General features: G+C 39.8%; 2 protein-coding genes and 1 pseudogene across 5 annotated transcripts in view; 2 read left to right on the top strand and 1 right to left on the bottom strand.

The window, feature by feature from the left end:
* The window catches only part of ABHD17B (abhydrolase domain containing 17B, depalmitoylase), a 49209-nt gene extending 33467 nt beyond the window's left edge, over nt 1–15742 (bottom strand). Inside the window, exons 1-2 of one of the 4 annotated variants that reach the window (XM_025891632.2) lie at nt 15613–15673; nt 14500–14577 (exon numbers count right to left, since the gene is read on the bottom strand). The gene's annotated coding sequence lies outside the window, so the exon portion shown is untranslated. Of the gene's footprint in view, nt 1–14499; nt 14578–15384; nt 15490–15612 lie in introns of those variants that run through there. The other 3 variants (XM_073878082.1, XM_025891633.2, XM_073878083.1) reach the window with 3 other exon arrangements.
* The window catches only part of LOC112838754 (uncharacterized), a 33614-nt pseudogene extending 17711 nt beyond the window's left edge, over nt 1–15903 (top strand).
* A 183-nt stretch (nt 15904–16086) lies between these two features.
* CUNH9orf85 (chromosome unknown C9orf85 homolog) overlaps nt 16087–18525 on the top strand; it is a 71154-nt gene continuing 68715 nt past the window's right edge. The window contains exon 1 of the mRNA XM_025891621.2: nt 16087–16819. Within this exon, the coding sequence (XP_025747406.1) occupies nt 16718–16819 (102 nt within the window). The 5' untranslated portion in view covers nt 16087–16717. The remainder of the gene's footprint in view (nt 16820–18525) is intronic.

Raw genomic sequence — 18525 nt, 5'->3', positions numbered from 1 at the left:
CAGATATAAATCTGTTTCAGCATAAAAGAAACAAAACAAAACCACATGACTTCAGAGTAGATCAGAGTACAATTTCAACTGTTCCTACAAATTATTTTGAAAAAGGTATTTGTATCAACCATGTGGAAAACAGAACCATAGAACTGCATGATAAGCAGCATATAAGTATATTCCTCTTATCTGTCAATCCCTTCTCCATATATAGAATATACAGGGTCTTTTTATAGGGATATGGGGGGATTATGGCATTTATGCAGTCTCAATATAAGTATTATACTCCTTAACAAGATCATTGCGTCTCTTTACATAGATTGTGTAACAAGTCAGTCAATTCTTACTTAATATGGCCTTCAGTCTGTCTACCAACAGTCTGGCCATCTCCACAAACTGCCATCTCCACCACTTCCATTTCCTCTGCTTGCCAGCTGCTTTTCCTTAGCTCTCCTCAGCAGTAAGGAAAAATGTGAAGAAATTACCACTACTCCTAGAAAAGGTGTAACAAACACTTGCCACTGTCACTTGTGCTTAATACCTTTCCTATCCCAATAAATCAACATTTCTGTCAATGTTTCTTCAAACATGAAAATTTTACCTTTTGCACACATTTTCTTGAGGACATAACACAAACTAGAATAATTATTTCAAAGAAAAAAGGTTTAAATGCCTAATTAAACAATAACATATTTAATAAATTAGGACTCAGTTTAAATTCTTCCAGACTTTGGAAAAATCACTTAAGTGCTCTGTTTCCTCATTTGAAAACACAAGGTAACTGGCCTCATAGTCATTCAAGTCTCTTTGAATTCTAAATTCATGTGCTCTTTTGTAAATTGGTAGTCAATATTTTAAATGTATTATGATAAGTGAATATGTATTATTAATAAATCAACGCTGTACAGGGTCTTTTCATCTTATAAATATTAAGCACTATATAAAGTGGGGTAGATTTTAAGCTTCAGAAATCAGACAAAAGTAGGTATCAATAATTAGAAAAAAACTTTGTGGACTTAGAACTTTAAACTAGGATCTTATTTCCAAAAGCAGGAGGGAAAACTCTCCAGGCTGGGACAGTAATAGTATAATACTAAAGCAAAGAGTGCATGGTAGAAAGAAAGGGAAAACACCGGGACAGGGAAAGATTAGACAAATGAAAAATTTAAAAACAAATCTCTGTTCAGCAATGTATAGAAACCACTGTAGTTCCTTACACATGTATTAGAATGATGCAGTCATTTAGGCAACTGCCTAAAAGCCTATGTACTGATGGGAGCACAGTTAACTTGGTAACTACTGTACTGCTGAAGAATTTATTCAAATTTTAAGATTTCAAATTTAAGATTTTCAAAAACAAGTCTCAAACAGGCACAAATTTGAACCTACTACATGGAGACATGGAGGTACCTTAAACACACTATTAAGAAAGTAGAAAATCAACAAATGGTTATTATATTGCAAAATGTGTAAATCACATCCTTCAGTTTAATATCAACACTTGACTACATTTAAAAGTAATTGTTTCTCTACATCAATAACATATGTAACTTTCTACTCTGCAAAATAAAGATAACCTTGATTTATTGGATGTTTCAGTTAATAAAAATTTTGCCTTATATTTCCTTTTAAAGAGCCAAGTAGCAAAGAAACAAGTGAATATTGTAGACTTTTGCTTTCTTTGAGAGACAATTTCTAGACTAGGTTTGCAAAGTCTTTTAGTCAAAGCTAATAGAGAACAACATTTCTGAATCTTTATGCCAAGTGATGCAACTGGAGAAGAGTAGAACGGAGAGAAGGGGAACAGTGGCTTGCAAAAAACAGTGTGGGCAAATCTTTGATATCTGATTTGAGAAGAATCTGATAGCTAGCTTTTTGGTAGTCTACACATGTACTGTACCTCTGTTGTAAATACTTGTTTGGGATGAAGGCGAAAGCAAGCATTAAAGATGGATAGTCCATTCATCCTTCCAAATGCCACTATCTGGGTTAGTAAATATCACCTTACATACTAGTGCTTCTAGTTATAATTTTATTTAAAATGAACTTTTATGCCCTTAAGTGCCTCAATTTTAATGTGAGAAAACTGAAATATGAGAGCTAGAGCTTTTCCAGCAAGTGTATTTTATTATACTGAATCCTCCCTCTCTTTTTATCTGCCCAGATGTTTCTGGGCATCATATCCTATGTTCACATTATATTTCTTTATACAACTAGATATAGTTCTCTTCCTCTTCTTGCTCCTACAGAAAAAGAAATCTGATTGTACCTTCTATTATTAAGAATATAAAAATAGTTTCTAAATATGACATTTCTAAAGAAAAAAGGAAACTTGTGGGAGCATTACTAAATACAAGTCAAAACAGTATCAAATAGCAGGAAGTTTACATTGACCTCAATATCTTAAAAGTATAAATACAAGAGTTCATTTGAGAAGTCATTTAATTTCTATCATCCTTAATTATAGGTAAAAATACATACAATTCTCTTGATTTACTTAAGTTACTTTTCTATGCTTTTATTGTAGTTCCCAGCTTTTACAAATGAAAGGAATAACCAGGATTGTGTAGAATAAGACAACAGAAGGAACTCAAAACGTGTGAACAAACAAATGGAAAACAGCTGAGGTTAAGTATGAATTTCTCCCATTCATAATGTTCTACACAGCTTACTAGGTGAGATAACCTGCTCAAAAACTCCTCTATGGCTTCCCTCGGTACTTGTAATAATCTAACTTCTCCACAAGTCCTTAAAGGCCTTGCAGGATCAGGCCTTTGCTTTCCTTTCCAAATTTACCTTGATACGCTCTCCTTTCATCACTTATGGTTGTGCTCTCCCTCCCTATCTCCCATTTCCTTGAAAGCATGAAATTGGTTTCCACTTCAGGGTTTGCACCCTCTCTACTGACTTCTCATTATTCCAATCTCAAATGCCCCTTTTCAGAGAGATCTATGAACCTCAAATCAAAATTAGGTTATTGTTTTTTTTTTAAAGACTTTCTTTATTTGAGGGGCGCCTGGGTGGCTCAGGTCATGATCCCCAGGGTCCTGGGATCGAGCCCCGCATTGGGCTCCCTGCTCCGCGGGAAGCCGGCTTCTCCCTCTCCTACTCCTCCTGCTGTGTTCTCTCTCTCACTGTGTCTCTCTCTGTCAAATAAATAAATAAAATCTTAAAAAAAAATATTTGAGAGAGAGAGTAACAGAACACAAGCAGGGAGAATGGCAGAGGGAGAGGGAGGAGGAGGAGCAGGGAGCCCCATGCAGGGCTTGATCCCAGGACCCCAGGATCATGACCCGAGCCGAAGGCAGATACTTAACCAACTGAGCCACCCAGGCACCCCTAAATTAGGTTATTTTTTTACAGCTTCCAGTTCTTTTCCTTTACAGTTGAGAATTGTGATCCTTGCCACATACCTGTGAGCTTACTTGATAAATACCTATTATCTTTACTACCTATTGTCTTTACTATGCGGTCATTGACCATGTGTTTTCTTTAACACTACAGAGGAAGTACCTGATTAATAACAATCTAAGCGAAAGAGATTAAAGAAAATAAGAACTTACAGTTATACCTAAAGAACTGACAGAATATAAACTGAAATAATGCTAAATATAATCAAAATAGATTTTGTTTTGGGATGCCTGGGTGGCTCATGCGGCTAAGTGTCTGCCTTTGGCTCAGGTCACGAGGGCAGGGTCTCTGGATCAAGTCCCGCATTGGGCTCCTTGCTCAGAGGGGAGTGTGTTTCTCCCTCTGCCCGCCATTCCCCCTGCTTGTGCTCACTCACTCTCTCTGACAAATAAATATAATTAAAAAAAAGAAAAAAAGATTTTGTTGTTTTGAACCAAGATTCACAACACTAATGTTCAATTTATGGCTTGAATCTTTTTGGAAACCATAATTACAAATTGTATTTCTATTTACACTGCATTCTATGCATTAAAAAAACACCTTCTGAGAGATTTAAAATCCTTAAGAGAGGCAGTTAAATAAACAGACCATTAAGTTGGGTATAATTACCACATGTACAAATTAGTAATTAAAGATGTTTTACCTGGTTAATGCCCATTAACTGCAAAATAGCAAATCAATTTCCTGATCATAAAGCAGTAACACTATATTTTTATTTGTCAAATTATATCATGAGCATCCTTTGACAAGGTTGGAACGTTCCTTATTTAAAGGGTTATTTGATGGTTGGCCAAAAAGAAAAAAAGTTAAATGTTTCCCAACTGAATAATTTGGGAGGCCATTTTAAAGAGCCTAGTACTCATGAATGATTTTGAAGAGATAATTTTTCCTACGGGAAAAAATTGAACGTTCTTTTATGTTTGACTGAGGGCTTCTTTTGGGATAAAATGTGTGCCAATGAGAAGGATCTACATCTTGAAGCATTCATTTTTAAGTGGTTCAGGCGTTTAAAGATTTATTTATTTATTAAGAGCAAAAGAGAGGAGGGAGGAAGGGCAGAGGAGGAGAAACTCAAGCAGACTCCCGGCAGAGCACAGCCCAGGACCCTGTGAAAATGGTTCAGGCATTAAAATAAATGATTTGCTCCTGTAATCCCCAGGTGCAGCATAGTGCAAAGGTAGCAATCAAATGCCCTAACAGCACTTTAAAAGAAGCAAATTTGTCTTTGAAGGTGACTTGCTCTGCCATCTAGTTAGGGTAGTCAACTGCAGCTGCAAAGACCTCAGGTGGTGGAGCCGATCCTCACTCAAAAGTAAAACTATCCAGTGACTGGAATACTCACATGCTAAGAAGTTCTTCCCTTTTCCACCTTTAGCATCAACATCAGGGAGTATCAGCAAATGTCTTTTTGCTGTCTATCAGCTAACCATCTCCATACCTTCAGGACTTAGGAGAGGAGAATGTTGGCAATAATGGCGGCTATAAGCCTCTGAACTTTGATTTTTTTTCTGTATTACTCTCATCGCTTTCCAGTGCCATCATAGTAAGAAGCACAACTTCAGACTTAAAGAACACGGAGCCGAGCTCTGTTTTTCACGTTAGTAGGAACCCTAAAAAACGAGTTACGAGGGCGTCTGGGTGGCGCAGTCGGTTAAGCCATCTGCCTTTAGCTCAGGTCAGGATCCCAGGGTTCTGGGATTGAGCCCGGCATAGCACAGGGCTCCCTGCTCAGCGGGGAGCCTGTTTAGCCCTCTCCCTCTGCCTGCCCCTCCTCTTGCTTGTGCTGTCTCTAGCAAATAAAATCTTAAAAAAAAAAATTACACATGTGATTAAAGATGTGCTGTTATAGCTGATTAGGCAATACTTACATTTCTATAAGCAAATAAGTTTATGCACACAGAATATTCCCAAAAAGGGACAAGGTAAGGTAGTAAGCAATGATATAATGTTAGAGCAATTTGATCTCCTATTTCTAAAAAGAAGTGGGGGCATGTGGCTGGCTCAATTGGAGCAACATGCAACTCTTTATCTCAGGGTTGTAAATTCAAGCCCCACATTGGGTGTAGACATTACTTAAAAATTAAAAAAAAAAAAAAAGACATTTGGATTTACAATGGCTTTCAAAACCCCACAAGTAGCTAATAAGTTAACAAAAGGAAATAGTTCAGGAATTAATGCTATACATTTCTCAGAGTTGCTTCAGTTTATCAACCATTTTATTAATTTCTTAGAGGTTTGGTTATGAGAACCCTCAGAAATCAATTTGCAGCAAAACAAAATATGAAAGAGTTTCTAGCAAGGGGGGAACTACACTATTTAGTTTTTTTGAACATAAATGTTTAGCTGTAACAGCTGAAGTAACAATGTACTATATTTTTGTGTATAAAATTCTCATTTCAAGAGTCTTTTGGAATGCATGGTTTGAGGACTGGTACTGGTTGTTGATAAAGTTATTCTTTGGGAAAATGAGAAAAGCTACGGACAAGAGTAGTGGGCTTAATGATTTCAAAGGTTTGCCTTCTACTTGTTTGGACATTATGTCCTTTCTATTTTTTTCTTTTTGTGAAAAAGAAAACATGTAAAAAATTTAAAAAATTGTAATAGGCACTAAGTTTAAAAATATGTTTTGAAGTGATTTCACTGGGCAAAACTTAAATTAGAAGCCTCTTACTGTTTTTCCCTTTTTGGGGGAATTTGGCCCTTAAAAAAAAGTTTTAGTACTAAGCTCTGGAACTAGACATAAATGCAATCAAATCATAGCTGAATTACCTTCTAGATGCATGGCTTTAGACAACTTACTTCTCTGAGCCTCAATTTTTCATATCTGTAAACTTTGCAGAGTTGCTAGGAACATTAAATGAGGCAACATCTAAATTCCTGGCATACTAGGTTCAGAAAAAGATGTTATTTTACTTGGGAACAGGCAGGCACATATCTGATAATCTCTTTCTGAACCCTGGAAATCAATTCATCGAATCCCGATTGCCTTTTCACTCCTTTAAGGGAGGTCTCCCTCCCTCATGACCAATCCCTCCAACACATATTCTAGCTTGTTCCAATGCCTCTAGCATCTTCAAAGGCCCTGCCTAATCAATTACCCCGTTTCCCATATCCTTACAGCCTCTCCTGCTCTCCTGGCTCATATTTTCTGTTTATAAACATATTCAAGACTCTCCTCTTTTAAAAAAAGTGGGTGTATTTATATCTAGATTCTAATTACCATCTCTGAGTGTCCTTCAGAAACAAACTTTTTTATTCTCACTCCCCACTCTTCCACAAGAGGTCCCAAATGAATTGCGATCTAACATTTATCATAAAACTGTTGACCCATTTAAGATTACCAATAACCTCTTAAAATTTCAAAGTGCAGGAGCACCTGGGTGGCTCAGTAGGTTAAATGTCTGCTTTCAGCTCAGGTCATGATCCCAGAATCCTGGGATCGAGCCCCGAGTCTGGCTCCCTGCTCAGCTGGTGGTCTGCTTCTCCCTCTCCTTCTGCCCCTCACCCTACTCAGGCATGTGCTCTTGAGCACCCTGTCTCTCCCTAATAGATAAATAAAATCTTAAAAAAAATTTTTTTTCCAACGTGCACTGGGTACTTAGTCTTCAATTTACACAATCACTTTGTGACATTCAACACCACTGTTCTTTCTTTCCTTCTTGAAACTAACTTCCAATCTTGGTTTTTCTGGTGACCTCTTCAAAGGTTTTATTATTACTTTTACAAACTGACCTTTTGTCTTCCTCTTTTGTTTAACTCACCTAAACCCATGGATTTAACTACTACTTCCGTCTTTTGTTTTCCAGTCTTTTGATCTCAACTCTACCCATAGCTTTAACTACCTCTTACATACTAACAAGGCCTAAATCTAAAAACTTCAATCTCTAGCACAGACTTCTCCCCTAAGCTACAGACCCTATCTCCATCTGTATTCCCACTCTCCTCCCTTTTCCTCTTTATTCCTCTCAATCAAGGCCTCCTACGTAGCTCTCTCCACTCCCTCAGCCACATCTTTGCTCAACCACTTTTTATTTAACATTATAAATCACTCATTAATACCTATCACTCTTCTAATCCACACTCTACACTGCTGCCAGGTGATGTCACTTTCCCATTTAAATCTTTCAATGGACCTTACCGTCCCCTTGAATAAATTACTTTAGTATGTCATACATGATCCCCTCACCCTCTCTGCTTCCCAGTCTCTAGCCTTATTTCTGAGCACTTCCCTATTGATTCATTCTTTTTTTTTTTTTTTATTTGTTTATTTGACAGAGAGAGAGACCCAGCGAGAGAGGGAACACAAGCAGGGGGAGTGGGAGAGGGAGAAGCAGGCTTCCTGCAGAGCAGGGAGCCCGATGCGGGGCTGGATCCCAGGACCCTGGGACCATGACCTGAGCCGAAGGCAGACGCTTAACGACTGAGCCACCCAGGCGCCCCTCCCTATTGATTCATTCTACTGAACATAACTGTTCTTCAGTGAGAGACCTATTCTTTCTTCCCTCTATGCCTTTGTGCATACTGTTCCTTCTCCATTGGTTAAATCCCCTCCCCAACTCAATCACTTCCTCTACAAATAAATTAAACAACTTTTACTGTTTTTTTAAGCACTTTTTTATTTCTTTCTGTATGGGGGGAAAAAAATCTCCCCTGAAGAATGCTCATGCTGACAGATTTAATCTCTTCAATGAAACTTTTTTTAAAATATCAAATCATGAAGCAAAATGTCTTTATGAATTCTAACAAAAAAATTGAAAACAATTACCGTACAGGATTTATCTGAATGTCCTTAATGTATAATTTTAAAAAGTTCCCCTCACTCTTACTAACTTTACTGCCCTAAATCTTTATTAATACAAGTGTCGTTAAGGTCTTTTAAAAAGCTTTGAACAAAATGTAACCCAGTGTTTCAGTTATGAGCTTGCCAAAACCAGTTACCGAACAGCATTATTTTCTTGGTAATAACTGATGTGCAAAGAATAATTTTTACTGGGGCACCTGGGTGGCTCAGTTGTTAAGAGCCTGACTTCGGCTCAGGTCATGATCCCAGGGTCCTGGGACTGAACCCCGCATCGGGCTCCCTGCTCAGCGGGAAGCCTTCTTCTCCCTCTCCCACTCCCCCCTGCTTGTGTTCCTGCTCTCTCTCTCTCTCTCTGTCAGATAAATAAAATCTTTAAAAAAAAAAAAGAATAATTTTTACTTTTGGGGTTGGGATTGGCTAAGCTAGAAAGTAAAAAATTAAAATATCTAGGTCAGAGTTGGTAGATGGCATGTTTGGGAAAAGTTTATTAGAGGGATTATTTCAACTGATTTTTATTTATTTTTAAAGATTTTATTTATTTGAGGGAGAGACAGAGATAGGGACAGAGTACAAGCTGGGAGGAGAGGGAGAAGCAGGCTCCCCGCTGGGCAGGGAGCCCGATGCGGGACTCTATCCCAGGACCCTGGGACCATGACCTGAGCCGAAGGCAGCTGCTTAACCGAATGAGCCACCCAGGGGCCGCCCCTCAATTGATTTTAACTTTAAAAACACAATTAAGAACAATCTAAATTCAGAAGCCAAACAAGTTTACTGCAATTGATAAAATGATAATGTCTTCTATTTTTGTTCCTGGAGGCACTCTTGCTCTACTTTGGGTTTGTTGAGGTTATAACGCAGATTTGCTTAAACCAAGTTAATGAGGTTATTTAAACCCTCTTTTTTCTTTATCCTGACCTACACTAAGCATATGCTTATTTTCTTAACCCTATTCTTTTAATGTGACTACATCTTAAAAATAAATGTTTAATAATCCAAGACAACCATAATGTTTGAATTTCTTCAGCAGTATGTATTTTTAAAAGTGAAGACCTTTAACACTATTGCCAATTCTAATACTACCTCCTTAGATACTATGAGAAGCTTCATGGGGGAAAATGGAAAATAAAGTCATAACTAAAATATTATTTGTGTCATAATGATTTCTGAAAGGCCACACAATCTAACAATACAACATAAGCTACATGTCTTTGCTTTTATACTTTAGAAAGTAAATTTTAGCAGTATTGCAGAAAGGGAAAAAAAGGAGCACAGGGAAAAATATAACCAAATGTAATCAGATTTCATCCAAATTCTCCTTGACTTTCTGTGTCACTTTATACCATTTAGCAGCTTCAATTCATTCCAAGTGCAAGATGATACATATCCACTGCCTCCATCAGAAAGATGGTGTGTGGTCATCAATGAGGTAATGCCTGTAATATATTTTGAAGCTCTAGCACAAAGACACCTTAAATACAAAACACTTTCTCAACAAATCTGAGGATTTTCACATAAAAAAGGGGTTAAAGATAGTTTACAAATGAATCTGTTAATAAACTATAACACTGACTGGTTCTTTTCCTTAGTATTTCAGAAGAGGTCGGATAAAACTTATCAACTGGTGACACAGATAATTACACTGTGATAAACGCTATGAAAATACAGAGTGCCACATGAGAACTAGGTGGGGGTTGGAGGTGTTTTCACTTGTTATCTCCTTTAATCTTAATAATACTTTTCTCAGGTTACCATCCTTTAATACTTGGGGAAATCAAGGCTTCAGATTTAACTCAGTTAATTTGTCCAAGTTCACACAACTTATTAAATGAGAGCAAAGGATACACGTTTAACTTAAAGACTATGTCAACTCTTTCAAGATTTTGCTAATATCTGCATGGCTAGATATTTGATGCTCGTTCTCCCCTTCTCAGTGACGTTTACCTTAACCACACTATCTGATAGGTCAAACTTCCTCCTTTGATTCCCTCCTGCCCGTCACCACTTTTTCTTTAGAAATACTGATCACTTTCTAAATATTAGATATTTTTAAAATTTTGCATATTGTCTGTGGTCCTCTGCTAGGTGGCAAGCTCTAGGAAGCTAAGGATCTTTGCTTGTTTACAGATGTACCCCCCAAAAATCTAAAATAGTAACTAACACCCAGTCAACATTGACCCAATTTTCCCTTACCACTTTTCACCTTTAACTGTATGTGTAAAGAACTTGCGTAACCATTCTCCCTTTTAATTCTAGGGAAAACAAAACAATCTATTTCTGAGACAAATTAACATCAAAGTAATATGTGAATTTAGTCTAAAATTCTGTTTAAAAATTAGGGTAATAACCATTAAAAAATTCTAGCCAGAACAAAAAGTGATGAAGACACATGTTAAACTGAAATGTGAAGAATGCAAATGACAAAAAGATCAATACTTAAAAGAGTGCCTGCTCACTTTCTGTGATGCTTTAGTGGCTGAATTTATGGCACAGAATGCCATAATGGGAATTAAAGTACCCTAAAGCAGTGGTTTCCAAAACTTAGGAATTTCAAAAATCAGTTAAATTTTAAAAAGATGGAGTGACAGAGTTGCCAAATTTTAATTTTGCCATAAAGGAATATTAAAAACTAAATACAATCTAATATCACTAATTCCATCAGAACACATCAACAAAAAAACAATTTCACTATGAAGGGTAGTGATTTTATTGAATAAATTTAGATTCACATATACCTCGTTATATTTAAGATCTAAATATAAAAAAGCAATACTTTAAAAAGCTGTATCAGAATCTTTACAACTTCAGGATAGAAAAGACTTCCTTTAAAGAGAAAAAGCACAATCATAAAATACAGACTAGGAGCACCTGGCTAGCTCAGTCAGTAGAGCATGCGACTCTTGGTCTTGGGGTTATGAGTTCAAGCCCCACCTGGGTGTAGAGATTACTTAAATCTTAAAAAAAAAGAAAGAAAGAAAGAAAGAAAAAATATATTTGACTTTAAAACTAAGAACTTTAAGTCATAAAAAAACACCATATTTAAAGTGAAAAGCCATGCTAAAGACTAGAAGGTATTTGTAAAGGCTACCAAGCCTTGTTATCCAGAATACATAAAAAGCATTTAGAAATCAGTAAGATAAACAATCCCATTAAAAAAAGCCAACAACAAATAAGCAATTCACAGAAAAGGAACATGAATGCCCAGAAATATAAATGAAAGTGTTCTCAATTATAAGACTAACTGGGGACATGCAAATGAAAATTCCAATGAGGTACCACACTTCACATACTCCTCAGCATGGCAAACCTTAAGAAGTCTAATAAGGTATTTGAAAGGTGGGAAAATAGATCCCCTCAACCATTACTGAAACACGTGAGAGTAAATAAGGTCAGATATTTATAAACAGGACTTAACACAAAGTATATTTGTATTGCTTTTTTTTTTAAGATTTCGTTTTTATTCATTTGAGAGAGACACAGACAGAGCACAAGCAGGGGGAGAGGCAAAGGGAGAGGGAGAGGCAGACTCCCTGCTGAGCAGGGAGCAGGATGAGGGACTCAATCCCCACCAGGGCTGAAGGCAGACACTTAACCTACTGAGCCACCTAGGCACCCTGTATTGCTTTAATATAGATGAAGATTTTAAAGAACGCAACCACTGTGTAAAGAGAGAAGATTGCATTTTTTTTTTGGTCCGAACTTTACTGAAAATAGTTATTTCAGAAACTCATTCATCAACAACAGTGCCACCATCGGTATTTGAACAGCCAATTCAACACATCTGTTTTAATTTGCATCAGTAGGGGCGCCTGAGGGCTTAGTCCGGTAAGCGTCTGCCTTTGGCTTAGGTCATGATCTCGGGGTCCTGGGATCTAGCCTGCTCAGCAAGAAGTCGGCTTCTCCCTCTCCATCTGCACAACTCCCCCCAACCTGTGCGCGCGCACTCTTGCACTCTCTAATATGAATAAATAAAATCTTAAATAATAATTTGCATCAGTAGCTTACCCTATTCATGGTGATTAACTAAACACTGGTGCAAAGTATTTGACTTGTTTCTTCCAGCAGTGCTTCTTGGATTTTAATGTGCACACAATTCACCTGGGAGTCTTCTTGAAATGCAGCATGAGTCAGTAGGGCAGGTCCTGAGGTTCTGATTTCTAACAAGCTCCCTGAATTCTGATTTTACTAGTCTACTATCACACTTGGTAGCAAGATTAGAGTGTGGTTTGGTCTGAGCATCTACACAGTGAAATACATTACTCTTAGTTCTTATATTTTAGTAGGAGCATTACTTTAAAATACAATGTAAATTTAAGTTTTAATTTTATTATAAGTTTGTAAGTTCATTAAGTTTCAAATGAGCTGATTATTTCGAATTTCATTTTAGGGCAGAATTGGAGAAGTTATAAAATATTTCTATAAAAAATGGGATATAGGCTCAAGAACCACTGCCCTAGAGAAGTCTTGCACATGTACCTAAGTAAACATATACAAGAATATTCCCCACAGTGCTTAATAAGCAATTGGAAAAAACCAAAATGATCAACAGAAATCTGATAGTCACATAATGGAACACATACCATTATCACAGTAAAAATAAACTAGAATTACCTGAATAAACATAGATAAATCTTGGCAAATAGACTTTAGAAAGCAGGCTACAGATACAAACATATTTAAATAGTCTTAAAATAATCAAAGAAAAACTATATAATGTTCAAAGACATAAAGGCATGTAGTTATGTATAAACACATGGATAGGAAGGATGCAGTCTATTTTTTTGGTTAGTGGCTGGGAGTAGGGGAAAGAGGAAGTAGGATTTAAGAGGGGTTTTCGAAGTACAAAGGAAGCTTCATTTTGTTTTGTAGTTTTATTTCTTCAATTGAGTAATGGGTGCATGAATATTCATTATATTGTATGTTGCCAATACTTATATTGCTGTATTCTCATTTCATCTGAATTAGAAAAACTATTGGGTCCAAACAACTGTTTGGAAAACACTGCTCCAAAGCAAAGGATTCAGGACTAGAAGTCAGAAAACCCAGGTTCTACTTCTTACAAATTATGTAGCTTTAGGCAATTCAAAGAATTAACTTCTCTGGGCTTTATTTTATCTCTAAAAATGTCATAAAACATCACTTTTCCTCCCCAACTCACAAGGCTAGGGTTGAGAGGCATAATATAGAGCAATACATATATGAGAATTTTTTAACAGGGTAGGAAAGGGAGAAGTAAGTTTTGAGAATTAAGAACAAAACCTTGGATATACTAGAAATAAAATCTACCACTAAATAAACCAACCAAGCCAATTTGTCACTATTTTCCTCACCATCACTGATTCTAAGGATATTTACACCAATCTTAACATGGAGGGAATTTTGAGTTATCAATTCTTAGATGACGGCACATAGGACAGGCATTCTCCCTATTATAACTGCATTTCCTTAAGGCTAATTCTTCAAGGAATTGAAATTCATAATACCAAAATGAGAGATTTGCATCCAAAAGTACTCTTATTAATAAACTAAATCAATGTCACATAAAGTAACTGCTGGTTCTCACTGCCCTTTCTATAAAATGTGTAGGTAACACATTTTATGGGCCCTATATTACAGATGGAGAAATGGACTCAGATTGCTTGAGTTTGTAGACCAATTCAGCGACAGAACTCGGACACTAATTGCCTAGTTCTTCTGTGCTCATTAAGTTATCAAAGACTTTATTTTGCCATGATGTTTTGATAATTTTGCGACAGGAAACAAATTCTTTGTCAGATATCATTTCATACATATTTCAAAATGGGCAAAGACACTCAAGGAAACAAGCCACTTACCAACTACAGTCCTGCACAGCACGGGACAAAATTAAAACTGACTAGCCTGCTAAAAATCTAATCCTATGCTTCCCAATTAACCTTATTAATACCAGAGCAGGAGAAAAGGGAGGTCAAAATATGGGTGAGGGTGCTATTCCATTTGCTCACGGACCTCAAATAATACAGCAATTACTGCCCAACAGGCATTTTATTTCTTTTATTAAGTTGAAACATGGCTATCTCCCCTGTTCTTTAAGCCACCACCTCTACTCTAACGAAAATTAACCAACAAAAGTTTGGCAGTCCCTGGTAAGAACACTGGTAATTATGATTATTAAAATCTTGGTTACGATCAGATACTAGATATGTTACACAAATGAGTTTATGCCATCAAAGTATGAAGAGACAACCTATGGAGAAAAGTTCACTTTATTGTAAGTTTTCCTGTTAATGTAAACAGATACACGCTATTACAACATGTACCTGACTTTTTACTCAGGCTCATTAGGCAGTTCCAAATGCTGACACAAGATCTCCAAAATTCTTTTTATGTATTGGAGCCTTAAAAAAAAAAAAAAAAAAAAAATCAATGAATCATCTTGCGGATGAGGTATTATATGCATATAGATTACGAAATATATTAAGCAGAAAACACCTTTCCATAAACAGCCAAAATTTAAAGGTCACCCTCTCTGTATTCCGTTATTCATCTTTTTGCCTATCAAGCCCACCGCACGTAGACTTCTACCAAAGCATCGTTTAAGAAAAAAAAAAAAAGAACAAACCAAAAACTGTCTCTGGCATTGGCAGAAATCTCCCCAAGGATCAAAGCCGTTAACTTTTTTTTTTTTTTTTTAAAAAAAAGCGGGGTGTAAACTCTTTTTTCTTGGGGGGGGGGGGGGGGGGGGGCTTCACAACGATACACTCAAACTCGCCAGAACTTTCGTTTCAGGGTTAAGAAAAAATTCCAAACAAAACCTCTCATTTTCCAACTCAAAAGCAGTTACCGAGGAGCCCAATCTAGGGTTCGGAAACAGGTTACGATTCAAGTCGAGGCACCCAGGGAAAAAGAACCCTAAGACGGCCCTCCGGGAACACCAATCATCGGGAACGGGGCCGACTCGATCCCAGGTCGAGGCTGGCACACGCGAGGACATTCAGGAGAAAGCTCTCGGGCACCGCCAACCTCACAGGGCGCTAGGGACGAGAATGGACCTGACCCCATCTTTCTGTCCACGGGGAGAAAAGCAAAACAAGTGAAACGAGACCCTTCTGCGCCAAGAGGACCTAAGACCTTTCTCAGTCCGGCTTTCCACCGCTCTCCCGCCCCCAGACTCCCGTAACCCTTGCTCGCAGGGACTCTCCTACCTCTCCCCTTCACGGAACCACCGGAGAAGCCAAAACCAGACCCGATCCGAAGCGGCTTCCCCGCCTCTCGCCGCCGCCGAGAGGGATCCCGGTCGCCAACAACAAAGACGCCTCCCGCTCCCCTCCCCCTTCCCGGCCCGGGTTCGTCCCTCCCGCGCTGCGGCTCCGGGCCTAGCGCCCCCTCCCCGAGCCCGGCCGCAGCGCCCGGCCCGCCGCGGCCCCACGCACCTGCACCTCACGGGCCGCGGCCAAGGTGTCGGGAAGAAAGGGCCGGGAGAGAGCCTCTGCCGACGCGCTGTCCTCCACAAGGTGCGACCCACGTTGCTGCTGCTGCCGCCGCCGCCGCCGCCGCCGGACTCTGCCGGCCTGCGGGCGGGCGCGGCCAAGGAGGGGGGACGAGGGCTGCAGCCCCCGGCGCCGGGACGAGGAAGGACGGCGGCGCCCGGGGGGCCCGGCTCGCGCTCTCGAGTCTCGCTTCGCGCCGGCCCTGGTCCTCCACACGGGCTCGCGTTCTGCTGACTAACGGCCCCGGCGCGAGGCTCTGGAGCGGCCGCCGCCGTCGGCTGCTCTCGGGCCTCACGTCCCGCGCGGCCGTGGTCACAGCCGCCGCCGCCGCCACCTCCCTTTCTGGCACTGCAGACACCACCCAGACCCAGCCAGGTCTTTCTTCTCTTTAACCTTCCTTTCTTTGCTCCTCCTCAGCCTGCCACCGCGGGACTAGCTCTGGTGGCGGGAGGAAAGCTGGAAGGAAACCGAGGGGGCGAGCAAAATCCTCGCTAAGGCAGGAGTTGGTCACTGACTGGAGGAAGATGCCAAGCTGACCCGGGCTCCAGCCAGCGAGCGGGCCGGGGGAGGGACGCAGCGCAACTTAGCCGGACTTCAACCAATCACAAGCCGCCCAGCGGAGTCGGGCGCCTGGAGAGGCTGAGCTGAGTCGGCAGGAGGCGGGGATTGCGGAAAAGAAGAACCAATCAAAGCAAAGGTTCCCCGCCTCTCCGCCTTGATGGACTGCCACGTTCGGACCAATGGGGGAATTCTCGCTTCGAAGGAAGCGGGATTTAGACGCCGGGACTGAGAGAGAGGTTGCGCGGAGGGGGATGGGTCGAGACTGGGCCGCGTGGAAGAACCTTGAGGGTTTTCACGGGCCAGAGGGAGTCCTTTGACCTCCTCGATGGGTCACGTGGGCTGACGGGGGCGGGGGCGGAAAGGCTGGATAAGTTCCTTCCGGGTCAGTGACAGTGACAACTACCCCAGCCTCCGTGGGGTAGTTGCTGGCGTGTTGGTCTTCCCCGCGTCTTCCTTGTACCAGCGCGAGGTGATTGTGGTTTCCACGATGAGCTCCCAGAAAGGGAACGTGGCTCGTTCCAGGCCTCAGAGGCACCAGAATACGTTTAGCTTCAAAAATGACAAGTTTGATAAGAGTGTTCAGACCAAGGTAGGAACCTGCCTGTTGCACCGAATCTAACTCTAGGAAGGAATGGTTCAGTGAAGGGGAGAAAGGAAATGCGAGGAGTCGGGAGAGACCGATTGTGGACCGCAGCCCAGAGTTAGTTTTGGCTGCAATGCAGCCTTTTCTTAAAATGATGTTCCCACGCCCTTTCTTTGACCTGGACGTGTTATCTCCTCATAAATATATTTGGCGGTCAACATTTAACCAATTACACAGAGTGAACGGGACTCTCGTCAAAACCTAAAATGCAAATGGAGAACTGAGCTGTTGAACGATTCCCATCTGGATCACATATTTGCAGTAGGAAATGAGGATTATGGCACGAGTGTCTCTCAAAGTTTGCACCAAGGTTATGCAGCCACTATTTCTTTGTGGGAACTACAAGCCCATAGGTTTGTAGGGAGGATGTGAAGGATTAAGAGCTCTTAGCCCCAGTGTCCTCACCAACATAACTGTCTCTTTTGGAAGATTGTTTTGAGGATCAAATTATTTGGCTAATGTAAAAATTCTTGTTTTGTTGGTTACAAGTCATTTACTTCTTTAGGAGGGTTTCTGTGACCTGGAAGAAAATTCAGACTTTTGTTAGGCTAAACTAAATCACGTATGCTTTGGTCTGGATCATAATTGTCCATTAGGTGATTAATTTCTCAACATTGAATAAGAGCAAAGTAAACGGTTTATGGTAATCTGTGATCTCCTTTTTTTCCCCTCTGTCTTCACTTACCTTCCCGATATTTAATGAGCACCCTCCATGTACAAAACCCTATGTTCCTGTGTTTGCAGTGTTAAAAAGAGTAGAGCTTAAATTCTTCTGGGCCATTGGATAACAAGCAAGCACAAAGATACATAATTACAAATTACGGTAAACTCGAATGAAGTGCAAGATAGCTCAGTGAGGAAGGTTAAGGAGGGATATTTTCAACTGGGTGCTCAGAGGACCTCTCCTTTCCCTTATTTCGGCTCACATTCAGAAAGAAAACCTGCAGCAGCATTTGGGAAGACTTTCCCACGTTTGTGCTCATTAATAGGTAAACCAGGATAAAAAGCTGTACTATTCCAAATAGATGTCTGTCTTGTCCTCTGAGCTTTTGTACAAGCATTTAATTCTGATTGGTTTTCATCAGGTGGTAAAAAGCAGTTTTAATAAATGTTTAGCTACAATGTAGCTTCCTCACTTCTTGAACTTGTACTTCTTGTACTTTTCATTGTTCACTTTCTTGGTGTTCTCTAACAACCATGTCATTACCCTCTTAAATCTTTTCATGAATCTCAAATTCATTCACAGAGTTTCATTTGATAACTTTTATCATCAGTTCCTTTGCATCTTTTAAATCCTGAGGTAGTCTCATTTGTCCATTGGTAGAATGAGCAGGTGTTTTGTTATTGGAGAATCTGACCAAAACAGCAAGAAATATTTTACTGAGGGAAGATCAGGTTGATCATCTTTCTAATGGAGGAGTAATAATTGGCTCTGTTCATAGCAAATTCTTGAACTAGCTATGTGCAGCTATCTAAAGCCAAGATTTTGTCTGACCCCATCTTCATTCCTATGCTTTATACCAGAAAGCTGTTTGATTCAGTGCCATCCAACAAAGGAGTGATGAGAGTGCATGGTTCTCTAACTCTCCTTAAACGACTGTAGTGACAGGGTGCCTGGGTGGCTCAGTTGGTTAAGCGACTGCCTTCGGCTC

This window comes from Callorhinus ursinus, unplaced genomic scaffold (assembly GCF_003265705.2).
Source record: "Callorhinus ursinus isolate GAN/ISIS: 27379988/994484 unplaced genomic scaffold, GSC_fseal_2.0 scaffold28, whole genome shotgun sequence".
In the NCBI taxonomy this organism is placed as follows: domain Eukaryota; kingdom Metazoa; phylum Chordata; class Mammalia; order Carnivora; family Otariidae; genus Callorhinus; species Callorhinus ursinus.
The sequence above is the reverse complement of the archived record's forward strand: the minus strand, read 5'-3'. Positions and strand labels throughout refer to the sequence as shown.